Source organism: Notolepis coatsorum, assembly GCF_963971535.1.
Source record: "Notolepis coatsorum genome assembly, chromosome: 5".
NCBI lineage: Eukaryota > Metazoa > Chordata > Actinopteri > Aulopiformes > Paralepididae > Notolepis > Notolepis coatsorum.
The window spans coordinates 93,459,428-93,480,552 of record NC_140169.1 but is presented as its reverse complement, the minus strand read 5'-3'; the positions used below and the strand labels follow the sequence as shown (position 1 = coordinate 93,480,552).

At 40.7% G+C, this 21,125-nt stretch overlaps 1 protein-coding gene across 1 annotated transcript in view; it reads right to left on the bottom strand.

Annotated features, from left to right (window-relative positions):
• cad (carbamoyl-phosphate synthetase 2, aspartate transcarbamylase, and dihydroorotase) overlaps positions 1–21,125 on the bottom strand; it is a 192,844-nt gene that overhangs the window by 58,268 nt on the left and 113,451 nt on the right. Inside the window, exons 28-34 of the mRNA XM_084315379.1 lie at positions 19,980–20,061; positions 15,678–15,844; positions 10,152–10,316; positions 9,776–9,907; positions 5,604–5,805; positions 4,138–4,328; positions 1,417–1,557 (exon numbers count right to left, since the gene is read on the bottom strand). Of these exons, the coding sequence (XP_084171505.1) occupies positions 1,417–1,557; positions 4,138–4,328; positions 5,604–5,805; positions 9,776–9,907; positions 10,152–10,316; positions 15,678–15,844; positions 19,980–20,061 (1,080 nt within the window). The remainder of the gene's footprint in view (positions 1–1,416; positions 1,558–4,137; positions 4,329–5,603; positions 5,806–9,775; positions 9,908–10,151; positions 10,317–15,677; positions 15,845–19,979; positions 20,062–21,125) is intronic.

Genomic DNA, 21,125 nt, shown 5'->3' with positions numbered 1-21,125 from the left:
TGAAAACAAATACAGATATTTTCCGATATCACATTTTTATGCCAATATCGGACATCCCAAATTTGTACATATCTGTAGATACTATATCTATATACTCTATATCCCTTACCTACTCTTACTAGTTGTACCGCTGGCCAGTATAACTTACTAGGGTGGAACGGTTCACAAAATCCACAGTTCAGTTCGTATCACGGTTTTGGGGTCATGGTTTTCTGTTTGGTTCGGTATATGTTTTATTTTTTTATGTAACACTCCAAAAATGTAAACATGCTTCTCATTTATATATATAAAAAAGAAAAAAGGTTTACAGCGGTTTTCCTTAAATAATGTTTGGCACACAAAGACCGAACTGACTGAAAAATATAGGCTACATTTGTCAAAGTATTAACTTAGTGCAGGGGTCTCAAACTCACGGCCCGCGGGCCAATTGCGGCCCGCTGGATGATATTTTGCGGCCCCCTACTTGACAAAGTTTAGTGTTAGTGCGGCCCACGTGCAACTGCTTGCCGAGTCGTTGTGCGAGTTGGATGTTTTATTTATTTTATCACTTGTAGGCTACCATAGCGCAGGCTCATGACAGCAACGTTACGTTAGTGACTTGGTTGAAACGTGATTCCGGAGTGATACCAAGTGGAAGGAAAATATATCCAGTGCGTATGGCAGGCATTCTCGAAATTCTCCGCTGTCTCCTCTGCAAGCAGTGCTCTGCCTGTCTGTGTCTGTCTGGCTACTCTGATCCAATCACATTCAGCGTCCCGTCAGCGTTTCTCCCCCCCCACCCACAGTCTGCGAATCAAGATGCCTCAACAAGTCCCTACTGTCTACGACTAGTCACAAATGTAAACAAGGTAAGTAAATACTTCACCTATAAACATAATACTGGTCTGACAGCACAATATTGATGTAATTAAAGAGATTCACTGAAAAACGAAATGCATAGCTTTATAAAATAGTCTGAGCTAAAGCACAACAAAAATAAATAAATGACAGAGTGGACGCTGGTGATAGCAGGGTTGATTGAGTAGAACACCATGACTCAATGAGACCTTCTCATAGCAGAGTTGATTGAGTAGAACACCATGACTCAATGAGACCTTCTCATAGCAGTTGATTGAGTAGAACACCATGCATGACTCAATGAGACCTTCTCATAGCAGAGTTGATTGAGTAGAACACCATGCATGACTCAATGAGACCTTCTCATAGCAGAGTTGATTGAGTAGAACACCATGACTCAATGAGACCTTCTGATGGCAGGTAAAAATAACTTATTTTAACATACGTCCAAGTGCTTGGTTTTGCCACTGAAACAAATCTAGCTCAAACAGAAGTATCCTGTGAGGTATGTGTGTGTTTACCTTGTGATACAGCTTGATTCAAGAGATTCAATGTGTGTGTGTGTGTGCGTGAGTGTACCTGTCCGTCGATGTAGGCCACCTCTCCTCTCAGTACCACCCTGCGAACCTTCCCCTTCACCTTCAGACCTTTGAAAGGAGTCCATTTACACTTAGTGAACTGCATTGCCTCAGGAATGATCCACTCTTGCTCCAAATCCACCTGAGAGAGACAGAAAGATGAGAGAGAGAGGTGGGTAAAAAGTGATGAAGGAAGTAAAGATGAAATTAAAGGTTATGCAGCAGTTGAGTGTGTGTGTAATGCTCAGATTCCTCATTGAGTCATGACTATAAATGCATAACGTAATTGCTGTATTTATTATCATTATAATTATTTAATTCCATGGAGGTCTGTAAAGCCATGTCAAGTATTGTTCAGTATTGACATTACTAAATGAGATGTCATGTTACAGTAGGACTTACTACTATAATACCTAATAAAACAAGTCATTAGAATAATAGAAGCCTACTTTGCTGGACCGATTCATTTCACACGTATACAGTACGCGTGTGTGTGCTGAGGCTGCCTCAGTAAGCAGTTTCTCCATGCATTTATTTCGTTTAGCAATAGGAATACATCAAACAAACAATAAATAATAGAGAAGACAGTATATGGCATATTAACAGTATAGACCATTATACAGTAGCTATATTCGCGGCGATCGGTTTAGTTCTTATTTATTTAGTTTGCAGTGTGTGTGTAATGCTCACGATGCCTCATTGAGTCAGGACTATAAATGCAAAACATAATTATTAATGATACAAATATTGTCGTATTAACACATTGTCTGCCAGGCATTGTGCCCATCTTTGTGCCCTCTCTGCCAGCGCTGTAAGCCTATGGAGTGGCTCACCTTCTTTGCAGGGCTATAACTTTTTAAATATTATAGCTATATCGACATTACTATGGCCCATTCAACATCGGGTATCTATCGTTCCGGATGTGGGAACGTTATATTTTTCCATTCATACATTGTCGTGTTAGTACCCTCGTGAATATAAGTATGTTTTTAGACTGTATAGCAGTAATTCCTAAAACGAGAGTTATAGGCCCTGACGCATATGATACATTATCGTTTGGCGTTTTGTTCCTATACACGCTATATAAAAAAATTCAAATGTATATGATCGGTATACATTATGCTTCATCATGCGTGAAGGAAAGGGGGGGGGGGTCGTTTATAATTCCTTGATTGTCAGTAACGGCTTTTTTTAGTATGGGTTCATACGTTGATCAGATGGATTGCAGTGAAATAAATAAACAATTGAGCTGAAAATAACGTTAGATTCCTCTTACCGTTCGCAGATGAGACTGGAGGAAAAATATTCCAATTATTTGACGTCGATCTGCTAGATCCATTTTCTGTTTGTATGACGCAATAAACGCCGAAATCATATTGATTCTTGCGTTTCGAAAGCAACCCAATGCACTCGAGTGTGTATCTAGACCCACGTTACAATACATCTCTGCCGGAGGAATTTCCCCGATGCACTGAGCGCCACTTCCGGTTTGGTGTGGAGTGTAACTCGTCCAAAATCCACCAGGGGGCGGTATTGAGGCGTTGCAATATCAGACAGGGTCCCAGCTGCGTCCCCGGAGGGAGGCTGGATGAATTATGAATGCCATGCGAAAAAATGAAATATCGATCATAAAAACGAGTAAACTCGTTGTTGGCGTTATTAGATTGGCGGGCAATAACGAGTATACTCATTTTTGCCGCACAATGTGTTAATTATAGGGGTGTAATGATGCGACCTCACAAGGATTAAATTCGATTACGATTCTTCAGGCAACGATTCAATGCATCATGAAATCTCTTCATTTGACCACGATTGGATTACCGGTAGATACATTTTCTATCAGTTAATTCCCCAAAAAAATGTGAATACACAAATGTGGCTGGGGGAACTGATTCACTCAGCATGAATGGACTATAGGTAAATAAAAACAATACACAAAAAAAAATTTAATTAAAAATCTACATCAACCAATCAAGCTCTCCTCCTTTTTCTGTTCTGTGCTCCTATTAATGTCCATCTCTGCATCTTATCCAAATAGCATAGTTACACACATGAATCATCAACAGGTGATTTTCATTCAAGCTGCACAATAAATTATATAGTTGTCAGTCCACTTCAAACCATAGCTTCAAACACATCAAATCCTTCACACAGAACAAAGAGAGATCAGGGAAGGCAAAATTATGTATTCTCCTCAACGTACTTACACAAAACAACCTCTGCATTTAGAATTTGACAGGGCAAAATCCATAATTAAATCCTTAATGTTATAAATTATAACAAACCCAGTGCAGTCATGGGTATTTTGATATTTCAGTGCATAACATCAAGCAAAACAATATTTCTTCTCATAGTCACTTCAGTGAGAGGTAATTTCCAAACCTGGAACAGACACGACACAGAATTGTCAAAGAATTATCCAACAAGTCCACTATAGGCTACACAGAGACTCCAGTAATATCAGTACATTTTAGCCTGTTATCCAGTAATACCAGTACGTTTTAGCCTGTTATCCAGTAATACCAGTACGTTTTAGCCCGTTATCCAGTAATACCAGTACGTCTTAGCCTGGTATCCGGTAATACCAGTACGTTTTAGCCTGTTATCCAGTAATACCAGTACATTTTAGCCTGGTATCCGGTAATACCAGTACGTTTTTAGCCTGTTATCCAGTAATAATAATAAAAAAAAAAAAAAAAAATTTTAAAGTGCGTGCATCTACCTCCACATAGGTGTTCTCCTGCGCCGGCAGGGAGAAGATGCGGCGGGGGTTGTCATAGAGACGGCTGATGATGTCATCCAGGGTGAGGCGCCCGTCGCTGACGGCGGTGAGGAGGAGGGGCAGCATGGTCTCCAGGCCGGGGTAGCCTGGGGGGGGCTTCTCTCCGCTCTTTTCCTCGACCGAGTGGGGTGCTGACACAAAGGAGGAGGTCCCAGTTAAAGCTACATTCACATTTCAGTGGTAAAGCAGGCACTTGTTAATATTTGCTTATTCGGATCCCGCATTAGCGGTCACCTAGGCAACAACTATGGGGTCCACATAGAACAAACAAAAACAACAACCGGTATTTCCAAAACATGAGAAAAGAAAACACTAAGTAACAAGACCCTTTAAAAATAAAAAAAATCAAGAATAAAACAAAGAAAGAGAAAATAAGACATTTTAAAATCTAAATTATACTCAAAAAGGATGAGAAAAACACTTAAAAGTGCCGTTAAGAAACGCGCACAAAAGACATGCACAAAAAATAATAGTTGACCAAATTCAAAACAAAAGAATCAAAAGTTCAATAGAGCTTTAGTGAAAGTTCACTCAGGAAAACGACCTAGCGTCTAGGGGTGTCCCGATACCACTTTTCAAAGGCTGATTATTGATTACAGACGACGTGAACAAAATAAGCTACTCTTTGTGTAAGGATCATTAGCAGGATTTCATGCCTTCAGACTCAATACTTTGGGTCATTATGCACACTTCTCATTTTATCATCCCTAAATTGCATTTGTATCATGACAGTCAATTATTAATTTCAATCAACATCATGTTCCAACAGTTAATGTTTTGCTATCTCTCTGATGGGGGTTGTTTTGTTTTTTCTGTCTAATGATGGCTTGATTCACTGATAGGACCTCATATGAGAGTTGACGGCAACAGATTCCAAATGCAAATACCACACTTGAAATTAACTCTAGACCTTTTATCTGCCAATTGTCCAATTACTTTTGGTCCCTTAAAAAGGAGGAGCCATATATAGAAATTGTAATTCCTACACCGTTCACCTGATTTGGACGTAAATACCCTAAAATTAAACCACTTTAAGCACATCTTGATTGTTTCATTTCAAATCCGCTGTGGTGGTGTACAGAGTCAAAATGACTGTAGCTCTCTATGATGGTCATGTTTTGCAATTAATCTGTGGTTCACATGCATGCTGAACCATGGATAAAACTATGATCCATTACACCCCTAGAAGATTCTGAACAATTGTTCTCATTTCTCTCTCTGCGTGTACTTCCTTGTTTACTTTCCTGAACTCGGCACTTTCCGTAGTAGCGCCTTTGTAGTCCAATGTGCACATCGATTTCTTTGAGGTGACCAATTTGTTAGCTCTACCAGGATATATTTAACATGGGTTTTATCACCATACTGGTAAGGTCTTTAAAACAAAACAACTGTAGTCCGCTCCTCACCATGGTCGGTGGCGAAGCAGTCGATGATGTCCAGGTTCTCCCAGAGGGCGTCCATGTCTTCCCTGGTACCCAGCATGGGTCTGACCTGAGCCCTGCCTAACCCGATGTCCCCAACATTGTCCTCGCACAGGAAGAGGTGGTGGGGAGACACTTCACACGTCACCTGGATGCCCTTCAGCTTGGCCGCGCGGATGATCAGGATCTGAGGAGTTCAAACCTTTTATTTGTCTTTGGTGTAATACATTTGTTAGAATATTAGTGTACCACGCAATGGACGGACAAATGAGGAGGACTACTTCTCTATACTATTGCATAATTTTACTATCTATTATATTATTGCACCGTATTATTTTACTCCGTCTATTGCTTTATATATATTTTTTATCTTTAATCTACAATTTTATTGCACTATTTTACTCTGTCTATTTGATCTTACTCTTTTTATTATTGTCTATTTAAAAATTAAAATGAATCAAACTATAAACAAGGTGGCCTGTTGGGATGTTAGATCCTAATGTAAAAAACTGATTTTATATGTCTGCACTTTATGTGCTCATTTTATGCCTGTCTTTTTTCTGTTGTGAAGCACTTTGAGCTGCAGTTTCTGTATGAAAGGTGCTATACAAATACAGTTTATTATTATTATTATTATTATTATTATTATTATTATTATTATTATTATTATTATTATTATTATTATTATTATTATACTGATAAATCTTGGGAGATTATTGAACATGTTCCATGGCCTTTGCTTTCCTGGTCATACATTGAAACTGAACTGTCCAAAGCCAAAATAAATAAAGACATTATATTTGCATATACATACTGTAGCGTACAACTGTTACTTTAAAATTTGAAGCCTGCTGACTTCAAGAGGACATAATCAAGAGCAACATAACTGGACCACATACCACTTTAACATAACCTTTAGAGCAGTGGTTCTCAAACTTTTTACACCAAGTACCACATGAGAACGTAGCTGACTCTCCAAGTACCACCATATGACCGGCGTTAAAATACAGTCTATTCAGCTATGCACAGTTCACGCAGGAGGCAAATGTATTCCTGATACCATTATTTATTGTTAACTTTTGTCAGACACAGCCACAATGTACAAAGAGATAGCACTAGAACTACGCTTCCACACAACTCATCCAATGCAAGGGGCATTGAGAACATAATAACTAACATTCTCACATAGCAAGTGAGAAAATTAAGAACAACTGTATTTCAGCAAATGTACTTAATTCTCTCTCTCTTTCTCTCTCTCTCTCACACAGCAAGCAATTGTCCGTCATTCTCTCTCTCTCTCACACACACACACACTTATTTTGTTACAAAAACTTAATTTCCTGCATTCTGGTGGAGGCATTTTTACCCTTTAAATGCCAGTGTTTGTGATGGGCATCACAAATTATTGTAAAAAAGAAGAAAACACATATTCAATACATTTTTGAATGTTTACCCTTTAAATGCCAGTTTGTGTGATGGCATCACAAATTATTGTTAAAAAAAACACAAAAAGTAAAATATTTTCAATATATCAAATGCAAAGTACATTTTTCTGGGGGGGATTATTACAGGCTAGGCATGTGTCAATGATTAGCAGCAACACATATTTTGATGGATTTTTTGTAATGTCAGATTTAACACCAACTCTTTTCAGAAAAGTGGGAGTATTTCATTTTTTATCTGACATTACAAGAAATCTAAAAATAAATGGTTATGATCAAGTTTAATTAAAGATTTATGACTGTTTAGACTGCATTACTCTCTGTCACAGTGATCTCCTGGTTGTTCCCCACTTAGATTATCTAACTATCGCGCCGCCGCAACCAGAAACACTGGCCTGGCCTGCTTCTAAGTTCAGTGGCCTGACTGCACCAAAAAAAAAAAAAAAAAAAAAAAATCGCTTTTTTGGAAATGTTTTCAAGTACCACCAGCAGTACCACCAAGTACCACTAGTGGTACGCGTACCACAGTTTGAGAACCACTGCTTTAGAGGTCAATGGTTTGAGGACTGAACGCTCCCAAGTACTGGAATACACAAATGTCATACAGCATGTGTACTTTTACTCTTGATATTTAAGTACAATCAAGTACAATCAATAACAAATATATTTCTACTTTTACTTAACCTGTTAAGCCCTAGCCATATTTTCAGAACATTTGCCTTTACATACCCAAGTAAATGGAAGATTGCTCCACTTCTATAAGGTCCATTTGCATGTTCTTGGTATCTAGGGACATCTATGGACCTCAGGGAATGTATTCCCAGTGTCAGGAATATTGTGTCCGTTACTATGCCTGAGTAAATTGCTTATAGTTAGTAAATTATTATATACCCATCTTTGACGGTGAATAACACCATGCTAACATTGACCACAAGTGAGAAGTTTCCACTGAGCTCATTCAGCACCATCTTGTGTACTAGATACTAGATGTAGATACAGTACAGAATTTTGCCATCCGGACACATTCAATATGAAATATAGAATATCAGGCCTATAAATGATCTTATTATGGCCAAATCATACATTTATGGATCGGCCCAAATCGCCTCTTTCCATTGGCTTAAATTGAGTTAAATCTGGATTTAGTACCACCAGGTGCCCGGTACAGGGCAGCAAAGACCGTGACTGAAATATACTGTAAGTACAGTTACTTTTGTATAATGTTGCAATTTTTCCTAGACATTCACAGGTAAAGAAACTAAATACGTTGTATTTTATGCCAATAACGTTGAGGTTTGTTCGACCCGTGAGATATAATCACATCAATATTTGTAAACAAAAAATGGTTAAGCTTTCTATGTCTGCGGCTGGTGTGAGCTGGGTAGTGTAGTTTTATGAAATGTCTATGTCCATCGAAAGCCCTGGGTCTCCTCTCCTCATGGAGTCATGTCCTCGTGTCTAAATCATCCGGTTTCCGATGCAATGCGCAGAGATTTTTATAAGCTCATATTTCACTTTAAATCATTGGTAAACAAACGTAGTGCTGAAAATATACACTTTGACCGCTGTTTTGATAGGGTTAGGGTCTTTACTCTTGGCTACATTTGAAAAAGAAACACAACATCACTTAATACGGACTGTATTGATCCATTTGTGACATTAAATAAATCTCGGGCTTAACACTTTCAATGCCCAAAACGTGATAAGACGTTTTATCAGCCCAATGCCTGAATGCCCACGACGACAATTATCGTTTATTTTTTTTTATTAGCGATCTGAATCATATTTCATCAACCGAGTCTCCCATTGGTATGCAGCCCCTGTAGGAGCTCAGATGTGAAAAAACCACCCCTATCGTCTCCCAGATGGTAATGCACCCTTTTGGAATGGACTCAATGAAAATGGATGAGAAAAAAAAAAAATCCGGAGTCCACATTTTACTTCTCAGGCATGTAACCCGAACCGATCGGATTCATTGTGGAGCCTCAGAACAGCGTGGAATACATATGTAGCGTTGGATCAATAAACACGATCGATTTTTGGAATGGCGATCAGGAATTGGAATGATCTTTTTGGAGAACATCTGATCTGAGGTAAGGAATCTATTTTACAAGTCTTGGGATAATCAGAGTTGTATTCGCTGAGATCTCAGCGTTCGCCCCATGTGTGTGTGTGTGTGTGTGTGTGTGGGCGATCGCTTTGAGGAAATCAGAGAATCGATTTTTCAATCGCCTATATAGCGTGCATACGTACACATACTATCGATAATCTAGCGTTTATTTGAAAACGATTCATAAATAGGCCGAAAAATGACAGTTTGTGTATTCTAGAATATTCCAGTAAAGGGCGATTATCATGGAATATTTATATTTTCCTTGAAAACGAGGGCTTTTCAAAATGCTATAAAACGAAAATGAACCGATCCGCTTCGACAATGTTCACTGGAAAACGAGTCATTGATAAGCGACGGGCAGATTAGACACATAGCCATAATTTAAAACATAGATTAGGCGTTATTAACGCTAACATTGAAGTGGATGGTGGGCATTCAAGCGGTAAATCAAGATTAAGCTTGGGCTCTGAAAGTGTTAAGAGGTTAAGTAAAGGAACGGTGTACTTCTTCCACCACTGGTTTTAAGCCATTTTGACCCTGGATTGTGAGAGTGGCAGTTGAGATGAGAAGGAGAGGGAGAGATGTGATGGCTGGGTTTTTACCTCCTCCTTCTTGGCCACGTGACAGATGTGAACTGGTCTCTGGTACAGCTGGGCCACCATCAAAATGGCCGCCACTGTCTGCTTCTCAGCGTGGGCCACGATGGGCATCTGCTTGGGCCACTTCTCAAAGTGCTACACATATAACACACACACACAGAGACACAAGTTAGACCCCCAATGCCTGCATCAGTGAAACCTACATCAGTGATACCTACACCTGGTTGGTTTCATGACACATTACCGAGACAGTTCAATGAGATGGACATCGACTGGATTACATAACCCGTGATTTCACGTATATGCAAGGCGATACGGATTTCTCAGATTGCGGTGATAATAGATTTTTCCAAGACGCCGACCCTGCTCCCCATCCTACCTCCATCCAGAGAGAGACGTTGTCCATCTTGAGGGTGGAGTAGGTGTCGTTGAGGTACATCTTGAGGCCAGCAGTCTGGCTGGCGATGGAGGGCAGGATGGCAGCGTTGTCCGAAGCAGCACCCACATACAGGGCATAGTCGCAACGACAGCCTGCCTTGGCCAGCTACACACACACACAGACACACACAACAAAACACATTTAGACAGGTTCTCCTGTGTCAGCTCCTGGTGTCGACTGACCAGGGCAATGTTTCTCCTCTGCCAGGTCATGGCCTGATGACCGTTTTCATTGAGTGGGTTTTTGTTTTTATAAGCAGGACTTAGTCAGGGTTCCCACAGACATTGCAAAATGAAATTCAAGGACTTTCAAGTACTTTCCTAAGCACTCTTTCATTTTAACATATTGGATGCCGTTAACGTAGAACTACGTTTCTGTCGCCCGACGATTGAGTGCCGGAAACGTAGAACTACATTTTTCTCACTGTATTTCTTTTAATCGCTATTGCCATTCATAATTCAGCGGGGCACCTTGTGCATACTGTTCTGAGTGAGCTGGCAGACGGTCTTATACGGCCCTTTAACGCATTCAGCCATTATTGCACTCCATTAGAAACGGGGTAGTTTATTTTCTCTACCGAGCTGCGGCGTGAGTCCTAAACACTCCGGCAAAACACACGCATGTAGGGATGGTTTGGACAACTGACTCCGCCCGCCCGTTCATGTGCAATGCCCAACAACGTCGGAGACAGGATCACTGTGGATAACTGGAATGGCGATCAGATAATTGGATTCTTTTTTTTGCATTACATCAGATACCAGGTAAGGACTATATATAAAAGCTTGCGTTGATCCGATATTTCTTTCTACCGCGATTGAAGCTATCTGTGTTTTATGTGTGTGGCTGTGTGCCGTTGGGTGCAGGAGGGGAGGGGGGGGGAACGCCGCGCTCCAGGGCACATTTCATGTATTCACGAGGAAGGATAATAATGATAATCTAGCGTTGATTTCAGGAAGATTCGATAATCAGGCAAAAAATTACAACGTGTTTATTGAATTACACAAAAACGCTGTTTTCGCGAATTACTGGAAGCACCCAACCTATATTCATATTCAAAACGGTATAAAACGGAAATGTACGGATGAAAAAATTATCAGTTTTTTGCACGTTGACTGGAAGCAACTCACTGACAATCGACGGCGTTATTAGACCCATAGCTATAATATAAAATATAGGTCTAGCTCTACAAACTACAACTACGTTTACATGGGGTTAATGGACAGCAAGGCCAGGTCATTTCCCGGAAGGGGCGTGGCACTCAATGTGTTAAAAGGGCATTTAAAAGGATACAATTCACTTTTAAATGCTGTTTTTTATAGAAAAAAAATCGGATCAAATATTTATGGCTTAAAACCAATTTCCGACATTTAGTTCCTTTAACACAATAATTGCCAAAAATGAGTATACTCGTTATTGCCCGCCATGCGAATATCGCCAAAAACTAGTTAACTCGTTTTTGGGATCGTTATTTCGTTTATTCGCTATATCTATTCATAATTCATGTCTGCAGCCTCTGTATACCCTGGTGAATGTGTCCAAGCTGGCAGACGGTCAACACCGCCCTCTACTGCCTTGCGGAGCTATTGCATCCCATTGTAAATGGGCTGGTGTGTTTTATGAGCCGATCTGAGCCGTGCGGGCGGGGTTTAAATACTCAGGCGAGCCAGGGGCTTACAACGGAATATTGGAATATTAACCCCGCCCGCCCGTCCGTCCGTGTGTAACGCTCGGTAATGTCGGGGACATGATCGCTGTGGATAACTGGAATGGCGATCAGATAATTGGATTCTTTGTTTTGCATTACATCAGAGCCACTATATATGAAACCTTGCGTTGATCTGATATAGAGGGTTGTGTATTCTTAAAACATGTAAAAAGGTAAGAACTAATGTAAAAACTAGATGTGTTTCAATCTTGGGAGTTAGATTATGGAATGGTCTTAGTGACGGGTTGAAGTTGTGCACTTCTCAGGGGAGATTTAAAAAGGCCCTGAAGGATAAAAAAATTCAGGAGTACAGTTTTGAGTAAAACAACAAACTTGTTTTTTCTTTTTTTTCTCTTAAAAAAAGAATGAAAATAAATGTAATTATATCTTGCGGCATATATTACGTTTTTCTTTCTTATATTAAAGTATATTTAGTTTTTAAGAATTGTAAAGGATAGGCAAAAATAAGCATGTGCTTCAGCTTATTCCTTTTCCTTCCTTAGTCATTGAGTTTGGATTTTGTGTGTGAGCTTACTTTGAATATGTACATTTGTGATTTTTTCTTTTCCTTTTGAAAGTCCACACATGTGTTTTTGATTTATCTGTAAACAAAGACCGAAAATAAAACTATTCATTCATTCAATATTTATTTCTACCGCGATCAAAGCTATCTGTGTGTAGGCTACGATGGCCATTTCATGTATGCACGACGAGATATAATAATGATAATCTAGCGGTGATTTCCAGATGATTAGATAATCAGCCAAAAAATTACAACGTGATGACTGGATTACACTAAAATGCCTTTTTCTCACCTTTTTCCTGGAATTACTCAAAAGCACCCAAACCATGAAAAAACAATCTGTTTTGGGCATGTTGACTGGAAGCAACTCACTGACAGTCGACGGCGTTATTAGACCCATAGATATAATATAAGATATATTTTAAGCACTCGCAAATGTCGCAGTCTAAAACTATATCCATTGAATAAAGACCTGGCGATGAAGGGGGATCAGCGGTTTGTGATTTGAACTTGTGACAATAGGATCCACAGCCAGCAGACTAATGAGGTGAGCTAAGTCGGATGTTAAAACTGAGTGACTAATCCATGATTTACACTTGTGCCAATTGCGTTTGTCCCTAATCTTTAGTATTGGCATTAATAAATCAGATATCATGCTAATATGTCATGTTCCACAGTAGGACTTACTACTGTGATACCCATTAAAACAGTAATTCGAATAATAGAAGCCTACTTTGCTGGAATGATTAATTTCAAAGTGTGTGTGTGCAATAGAAGCCTACTTTGCTGGAATGATTAATTTCAAAGTGCGTGTGTGCGAGGCTCGCTCTCCACGCATTATTTCTACGCCCGCCTGGCGTCATACCGGGGGGGGGGGGGGGGGGGGCAAAACTAGCGTACGTCAGTGGCCAATCAGATCGCAGAACGCGAAAGCAGAAATCCGTTAATCCGATAAGAATAGACGCGTTCTGGGCCCCTTTGGATTTGGGGGGGATGGTTGCAGGATGGGGGGGGGGGGGGGGGGGCTGGTTCGCGGCCTCGGCGGGTCGTGGTGTTAAAGAGGCTGATGCTTTGACTCGCTGGGGCACCGGACTCGGGGTCTTCGAGGGTTGGGGATCGTGGCTGATGGGGGGGGGAGGGGGGGGGTTGGTCACTGTGCAGTCTGTCTCAATTATTGTCTTGTCATGTTAAATTGTTGCATTGTGATGTCTTTTTATGTATTATTCAGGGTTCTTACACCTTTTCCAAAGCAAAATTCAAGCACTTTTCAAGCTTTTTCAAGGTGCATTTTCAAGCTTTTCCAGCATCTTATGAATTAAATATTTACTCAAAATGATAATTTTACTTCTTCCATCACATTAAATCAGATGTTATTGTGCTATAAAGTTATAAACAACCAAAATGATGTTGGCATCCTATATAACCTGGCTGGGCCAATATGAAACAATCACTCAAATAATCACCAGATAAAACTTCAATTTCAATCAAATATTTACTGAAAATGTGCAAAATAAGAGAACAGTCTTTGAGGTAGGCAGTCAATCAGCTCATTGAGCCTTAAAATGTATACAAAATCAAATCAACCTAGGATTTTTATATAACCCCCGAGTGGTGTGTTCAGTTGGTACGTCCCAGCAGGGACCAGGATGTAAGCTATATGATGCCCATGTTATTGGTTGCAATACAGACGCACAGTTAGTTGACGCACGTTCTAGTCTCCTCTCTTGTTATTTCACACAAACAGCTACCCTTAGTAGCTGCCTGGCTTCTTATGTTGCCGACATATCCTACAGAACATTCCTTAAAATAGAAAGAACTGATTTGCTTGTTAGCCATGTTGATCACAGCGAAACCACAGCTCCAATGCATAATGGCGTTAGCTAAACGAAACTTGTTTGAAGGTAAATTGGCCTTCAGTGTGTCAGAGCGAGCACACTCAAGTTGTGCAGACTGACCGAAGAGTTAGTTTATCAGAGCGGAGCAGTGAATTTATTAACTCACCTTAATATACGGTGTCGCTTGTCGTTGTCAACATTAACAATAAACAAGATTCAAGATTCAAGATTCAAGAGTTTTAATTGTCACGGCATACAGGTATACAATGAAAATGAAAACATAGCCGTCTGTGGCAACGCTAGCTCACTAGCTTGCTAACGTCTTAAAAAATTTAATAAGAATCTTGCTCACGTTAGCTCGCTAACATTACTGGGATTAAAGCAAGCTTTTCAGGAGGGGCGGGGGTGCCGTTGGCGGGGCGGGCATGCGAGTGGCGAGGCTCGAGAGAGGACTCCGAAATTGTATTTCTTTATCTAAAAACCTAACTATTCAGTCAGATAGCGATTTATTATGAAAGTATATACAGTGCAATTACAATTTCAATAACTTTCCAGCACTTTATGCACAATTCAAGCACTTTTCAAACCTTGAAAACACCACATTGAAATACAAGCATTTTCAAGGATTTCCAGCACCCGTACGAACCCTGATTATTGTATTGTTATATGTCTTTGTTTCATGTTTGAAAAAAGAAAAGAAAAATATTTGATCAAAAAAAAGAAAAGTTAGGGTAGCAGTGTCTTAGGAGGTAGTGAAGTCGTCTGGTAATCTGAAGGTTAGAGTTAGACAGTGTCTCAGGAGGTAGAGCAATCGTCTGGTAATCTGAAGGTTAAGGTAGCAGTGTCTCAGGAGGTAGAGCAGTCGTCTGGTAATCTGAAGGTTAGAGTTAGCAGTGTCTCAGGAGGTAGAGTGGTCATCTGGTAATCTGAAGGTTAGAGTTAGCAGTGTCTCAGGAGGTAGAGCAGTCGTCTGGTAATCTGAAGGTTAGGGGTAGCAGTGTCTCAGGAGGTAGAGCAGTCGTCTGGTAATCTGAAGGTTAGAGTTAGCAGTGTCTCAGGAGGTAGAGCAGTCGTCTGGTAATCTGAAGGTTAGAGTTAGCAGTGTCTCAGGAGGTAGAGCAGTCGTCTGGTAATCTGAAGGTTAGAGTTAGACAGTGTCTCAGGAGGTAGAGCAGTCGTCTGGTAATCTGAAGGTTCCTCCCGACCTCATGTCAGAATGGCTTGCATGGCTGACTTCGCCGTCAGTGTGTGAACGGGTGAATGTGAGGCATACGTTGTAAAGTGATATATAAATGCAGTCCATTCACAACATTATTTACCATTAGAGTATTCAGACAAACCCAAATAAAAACGCAAACAAATTAAGAAAGAACGAAAACGGGAAATAAAATGAGATCAAATACCTTCTGGACCATGGCCAATGTGCTGTGGTCTATGATGGCAGGGGAGGTGTTGGGCATGGCACACACCATGGTCACTCCCCCTGCCAGCGCTGCCGCCGTGCCCGACGAGAAGTCCTCCTTGTGGGTGGCGCCAGGTTCACGCAGGTGTACATGCACGTCAATCAGACCTGGGGGGGGGGGGGAAGAGGAGGTTCAGACACCTATAGTAGGGCTTCTCCTTTATCTTGTCTAGCATTGGTAGGAATTAAACACCTAGAGCTTCTCCTTTATCCTCTAGCAGTGGTAGGAATTAAACACCTAGAGCTTCTCCTTTATCCTCTAGCAGTGGTAGGAATTAAACACCTAGAGCTTCTCCTTTATCCTCTAGCAGTGGTAGGAATTAAACACATAGAGCTTCTCCTTTATCCTCTCTAGCAGTGGTAGGAATTAAACACCTAGAGCTTCTCCTTTATCCTCTCTAGCAGTGGTAGGAATTAAACACCTAGAGCTTCTCCTTTATCCTCTCTAGCAGTGGTAGGAATTAAACGCCTAGAGCTTCTCCTTTATCCTCTCTAGCAGTGGTAGGAATTAAACGCCTAGAGCTTCTCCTTTATCCTCTCTAGCAGTGGTAGGAATTAAACGCCTAGAGCTTCTCCTTTATCCTCTAGCAGTGGTAGGAATTAAACGCCTAGAGCTTCTCCTTTATCCTCTCTAGCAGTGGTAGGAATTAAACGCCTAGAGCTTCTCCTTTATCCTCTCTAGCAGTGGTAGGAATTAAACACCTAGAGCTTCTCCTTTATCCTCTCTAGCAGTGGTAGGAATTAAACGCCTAGAGCTTCTCCTTTATCCTCTCTAGCAGTGGTAGGAATTAAACACCTAGAGCTTCTCCTTTATCCTCTCTAGCAGTGGTAGGAATTAAACGCCTAGAGCTTCTCCTTTATCCTCTCTAGCAGTGGTAGGAATTAAACACCTAGAGCTTCTCCTTTATCCTCTAGCAGTGGTAGGAATTAAACGCCTAGAGCTTCTCCTTTATCCTCTCTAGCAGTGGTAGGAATTAAACGCCTAGAGCTTCTCCTTTATCCTCTCTAGCAGTGGTAGGAATTAAACGCCTAGAGCTTCTCCTTTATCCTCTCTAGCAGTGGTAGGAATTAAACGCCTAGAGCTTCTCCTTTATCCTCTCTAGCATTGGTAGGAATTAAACGCCTATAGTAGGGCATTTTATTTGTTTTTAATAAAAATGTCTTCATGTCGTTTCTTCCCATTTTACCACCCAAAAGGGATTTGTCTTAATGTGGTCACTGCAGGTAGGCATGGCTTGAATCTCTCGAGTCCAGTCATGATATTTACTGATTGAATGACCGTTCACAAGGATAGCAGCTACAACTATGTGAACGTGCCTGGGCCTGTTCACTCCACCCAGAGTGAAGCCGCCGTCTCTCACTCCGTTTGCCCAATTCTATCGCCTTTGAATTAACGGTGACCTCTCCACTTCCTGAGTTGCAGCCTACCTGCCATCTGGTGTAACTTTGAACTTTTAAACGTCTCCACTGTTGATCACGAGTCACTTCAACATTTTGGCTTCATAGTCTCATAAAAAGCGAAGTTTGGGCCCAGCTGCTGTATCAGACAGTTCAAATGTTTGGGCTCTACTGAATACTGTATCAGACAGTTAAAATGTGGGCTCTACCAGATACTGTATCTGACAGTTAAAATGTGGGCTCTACTGAATACTGTATCAGACAGTTCAAATGTTTGGGCTCTACCAGATACTGTATCTGACAGTTAAAATGTGGGCTCTACCAGATACTGTATCAGACAGTTAAAATGTGGGCTCTACCAGATACTGTATCAGACAGTTCAAATGTTTGGGCTCTACCAGATACTGTATCTGACAGTTAAAATGTGGGCTCTACCAGATACTGTATCAGACAGTTCAAATGTTTGGGCTCTAACAGATACTGTATCAGACAGTTAAAATGTTTGGGCTCTACCAGATACTGTATCAGACAGTTCAAATGTGGGCTCTACCAGATACTGTATCTGACAGTTCAAATGTTTGGGCTCTACCAGATACTGTATCAGACAGTTCAAATGTTTGGGCTCTACCAGATACTGTATCAGACAGTTCAAATGTGGGCTCTACCAGATACTGTATCAGACAGTTCAAATGTTTGGGCTCTACCAGATACTGTATCTGACAGTTAAAAGGTTTGGGCTCTACCAGATACTGTATCTGACCGTTAAAAGGTTTGGGCTCTACCAGATACTGTATCTGACCGTTAAAAGGTTTGGGCTCTACCAGATACTGTATCTGACCGTTAAAAGGTTTGGGCTCTACCAGATACTGTATCTGACCGTTAAAATGTGGGCTCTACCAGATACTGTATCTGACCGTTAAAATGTGGGCTCTACCAGATACTGTATCAGACAGTTAAAAGGTTTGGGCTCTACCAGATACTGTATCTGACCGTTAAAATGTGGGCTCTACCAGATACTGTATCTGACCGTTAAAATGTGGGCTCTACCAGATACTGTATCAGACAGTTAAAAGGTTTGGGCTCTACCAGATACTGTATCTGACCGTTAAAAGGTTTGGGCTCTACCAGATACTGTATCAGACAGTTCAAAGGTTTGGGCTCTACCAGATACTGTATCAGACAGTTAAAATGTGGGCTCTACCAGATACTGTATCAGACAGTTAAAATGTGGGCTCTACCAGATACTGTATCTGACAGTTAAAATGTGGGCTCTACCAGATACTGTATCTGACCGTTAAAAGGTTTGGGCTCTACCAGATACTGTATCTGACAGTTAAAAGGTTTGGGCTCTACCAGATACTGTATCTGACAGTTAAAATGTGGGCTCTACCAGATACTGTATCAGACAGTTCAAATGTGGGCTCTACCAGATACTGTATCAGACAGTTCAAATGTTTGGGCTCTACCAGATACTGTATCTGACAGTTAAAAGGTTTGGGCTCTACCAGATACTGTATCTGACCGTTAAAAGGTTTGGGCTCTACCAGATACTGTATCTGACCGTTAAAAGGTTTGGGCTCTACCAGATACTGTATCTGACCGTTAAAAGGTTTGGGCTCTACCAGATACTGTATCTGACCGTTAAAATGTGGGCTCTACCAGATACTGTATCTGACCGTTAAAATGTGGGCTCTACCAGATACTGTATCAGACAGTTAAAAGGTTTGGGCTCTACCAGATACTGTATCTGACAGTTAAAATGTGGGCTCTACCAGATACTGTATCTGACCGTTAAAAGGTTTGGGCTCTACCAGATACTGTATCTGACCGTTAAAAGGTTTGGGCTCTACCAGATACTGTATCAGACAGTTCAAAGGTTTGGGCTCTACCAGATACTGTATCAGACAGTTAAAATGTGGGCTCTACCAGATACTGTATCAGACAGTTAAAATGTGGGCTCTACCAGATACTGTATCTGACAGTTAAAATGTGGGCTCTACCAGATACTGTATCTGACCGTTAAAAGGTTTGGGCTCTACCAGATACTGTATCTGACAGTTAAAAGGTTTGGGCTCTACCAGATACTGTATCTGACAGTTAAAATGTGGGCTCTACCAGATACTGTATCAGACAGTTCAAATGTGGGCTCTACCAGATACTGTATCAGACAGTTCAAATGTGGGCTCTACCAGATACTGTATCAGACAGTTCAAATGTGGGCTCTACCAGATACTGTATCAGACAGTTAAAATGTTTGGGCTCTACCAGATACTGTATCAGACAGTTCAAATGTGGGCTCTACCAGATACTGTATCAGACAGTTAAAATGTTTGGGCTCTACCAGATACTGTATCAGACAGTTAAAATGTTTGGGCTCTACCAGATACTGTATCCGACAGTTACAAAGTTTGGGCTCTACCAGATACTGTATCTGACAGTTAAAATGTGGGCTCTACCAGATACTGTATCAGACAGTTAAAATGTTTGGGCTCTACCAGATACTGTATCTGACAGTTAAAATGTTTGGGCTCTACCAGATACTGTATCTGACCGTTACAAAGTTTGGGCTCTACCAGATACTGTATCAAAGTTAAAATGTGGGCTCTACCAGATACTGTATCAGACAGTTAAAATGTGGGCTCTACCAGATACTGTATCAGACAGTTCAAATGTTTGGGCTCTACCAGATACTGTATCAGACAGTTCAAATGTTTGGGCTCTACCAGATACTGTATCAGACAGTTCAAATGTTTGGGCTCTACCAGATACTGTATCAGACAGTTCAAATGTTTGGGCTCTACCAGATACTGTATCTGACAGTTAGAAGTTTTCCTATCCTGCTCACCAGGCAGACGGATTAGTTTCTGCGATGACATGCTGTCGATGTGGGTCTTCACAGGAGGACTTCTACCAACCAAGTGTAATGCCTACAAACAAACAAGAAAAGTCATTAACAGGCCTTGATGTTGATACCATTTATGATGATGACATACTAACATTATGACAGGCTAATGAAAATACAAAGCGGACACTTGGATTTTGTTCCGACAATCTAAAAATCTACCATTTGGAATTCACAAGTAGGGGTCAAGCGTGTAACCCACCAGAAATACTTGCTTCAATTTAGCCCCGCCCCTCTGTGAATCTCTGCACGTTATAATAATAATTTCTTCAATTTATTTAGCCCCTTTCTTTTTTATTTTCAATTTTTTTTATTTTATTATATAGCCCCTTTCAAGGAACCCAAGGCACTTAACAGAAGAGGCGGGAAGGAAATCAGATTGGGTAAAGATCCCCTCCAGATATATGTTAAACCATTACAAATATTCTATATTGAATAACTAAACGTTTTTCCCACCAAATAGTTCAATAAACGACTGAAAATGTCTTAGCAGTATCTCTACACTTTTACCCTCATTGAGAACGCAAGGAGCTATGAATATGCAAATTAGCAACAAGCACCCATTGATATTTACCAGAAATTCTAAACTGGCAGCTTATATTCTCTCAACACATGTCAATACCTACTCAGCTTTCTGTGTAGCTGAGGCTAAAGGTGTCAAGTGACCACATATTGGACCATGAGAGGTTAAACCTATTAGTGACATCACACATCAGGGCTCTACAGTGCGAGCATTTCAAAAAATATTTGTGTGAACCGGAAAAATCATTTAGGAGCACAGTGTGCGAGTAATAGTTTTGCGTAGTGGGCGTGTCAACGTGCAATTGTCATTTCATAATAGACAGAGCAGCGCGGACCAGTTCTGTAACAACTCATCTCGCGAGTCACATGTTACAAGGGAATGGGGAATGTTGTATAACCCCCCCACAGTGGTGTGTTCATTTGGTACGGCCCAGCAAAGACCAGGATGTAAGCTATGATACCCATGTTATTGTTTGCAATACAGACGCACAGTTGACACACGCTCTAGTCTCCTGTCTTGTTATTTCACACAAACATCACGCTGTTTCTATGTGCCACGAAAACTCT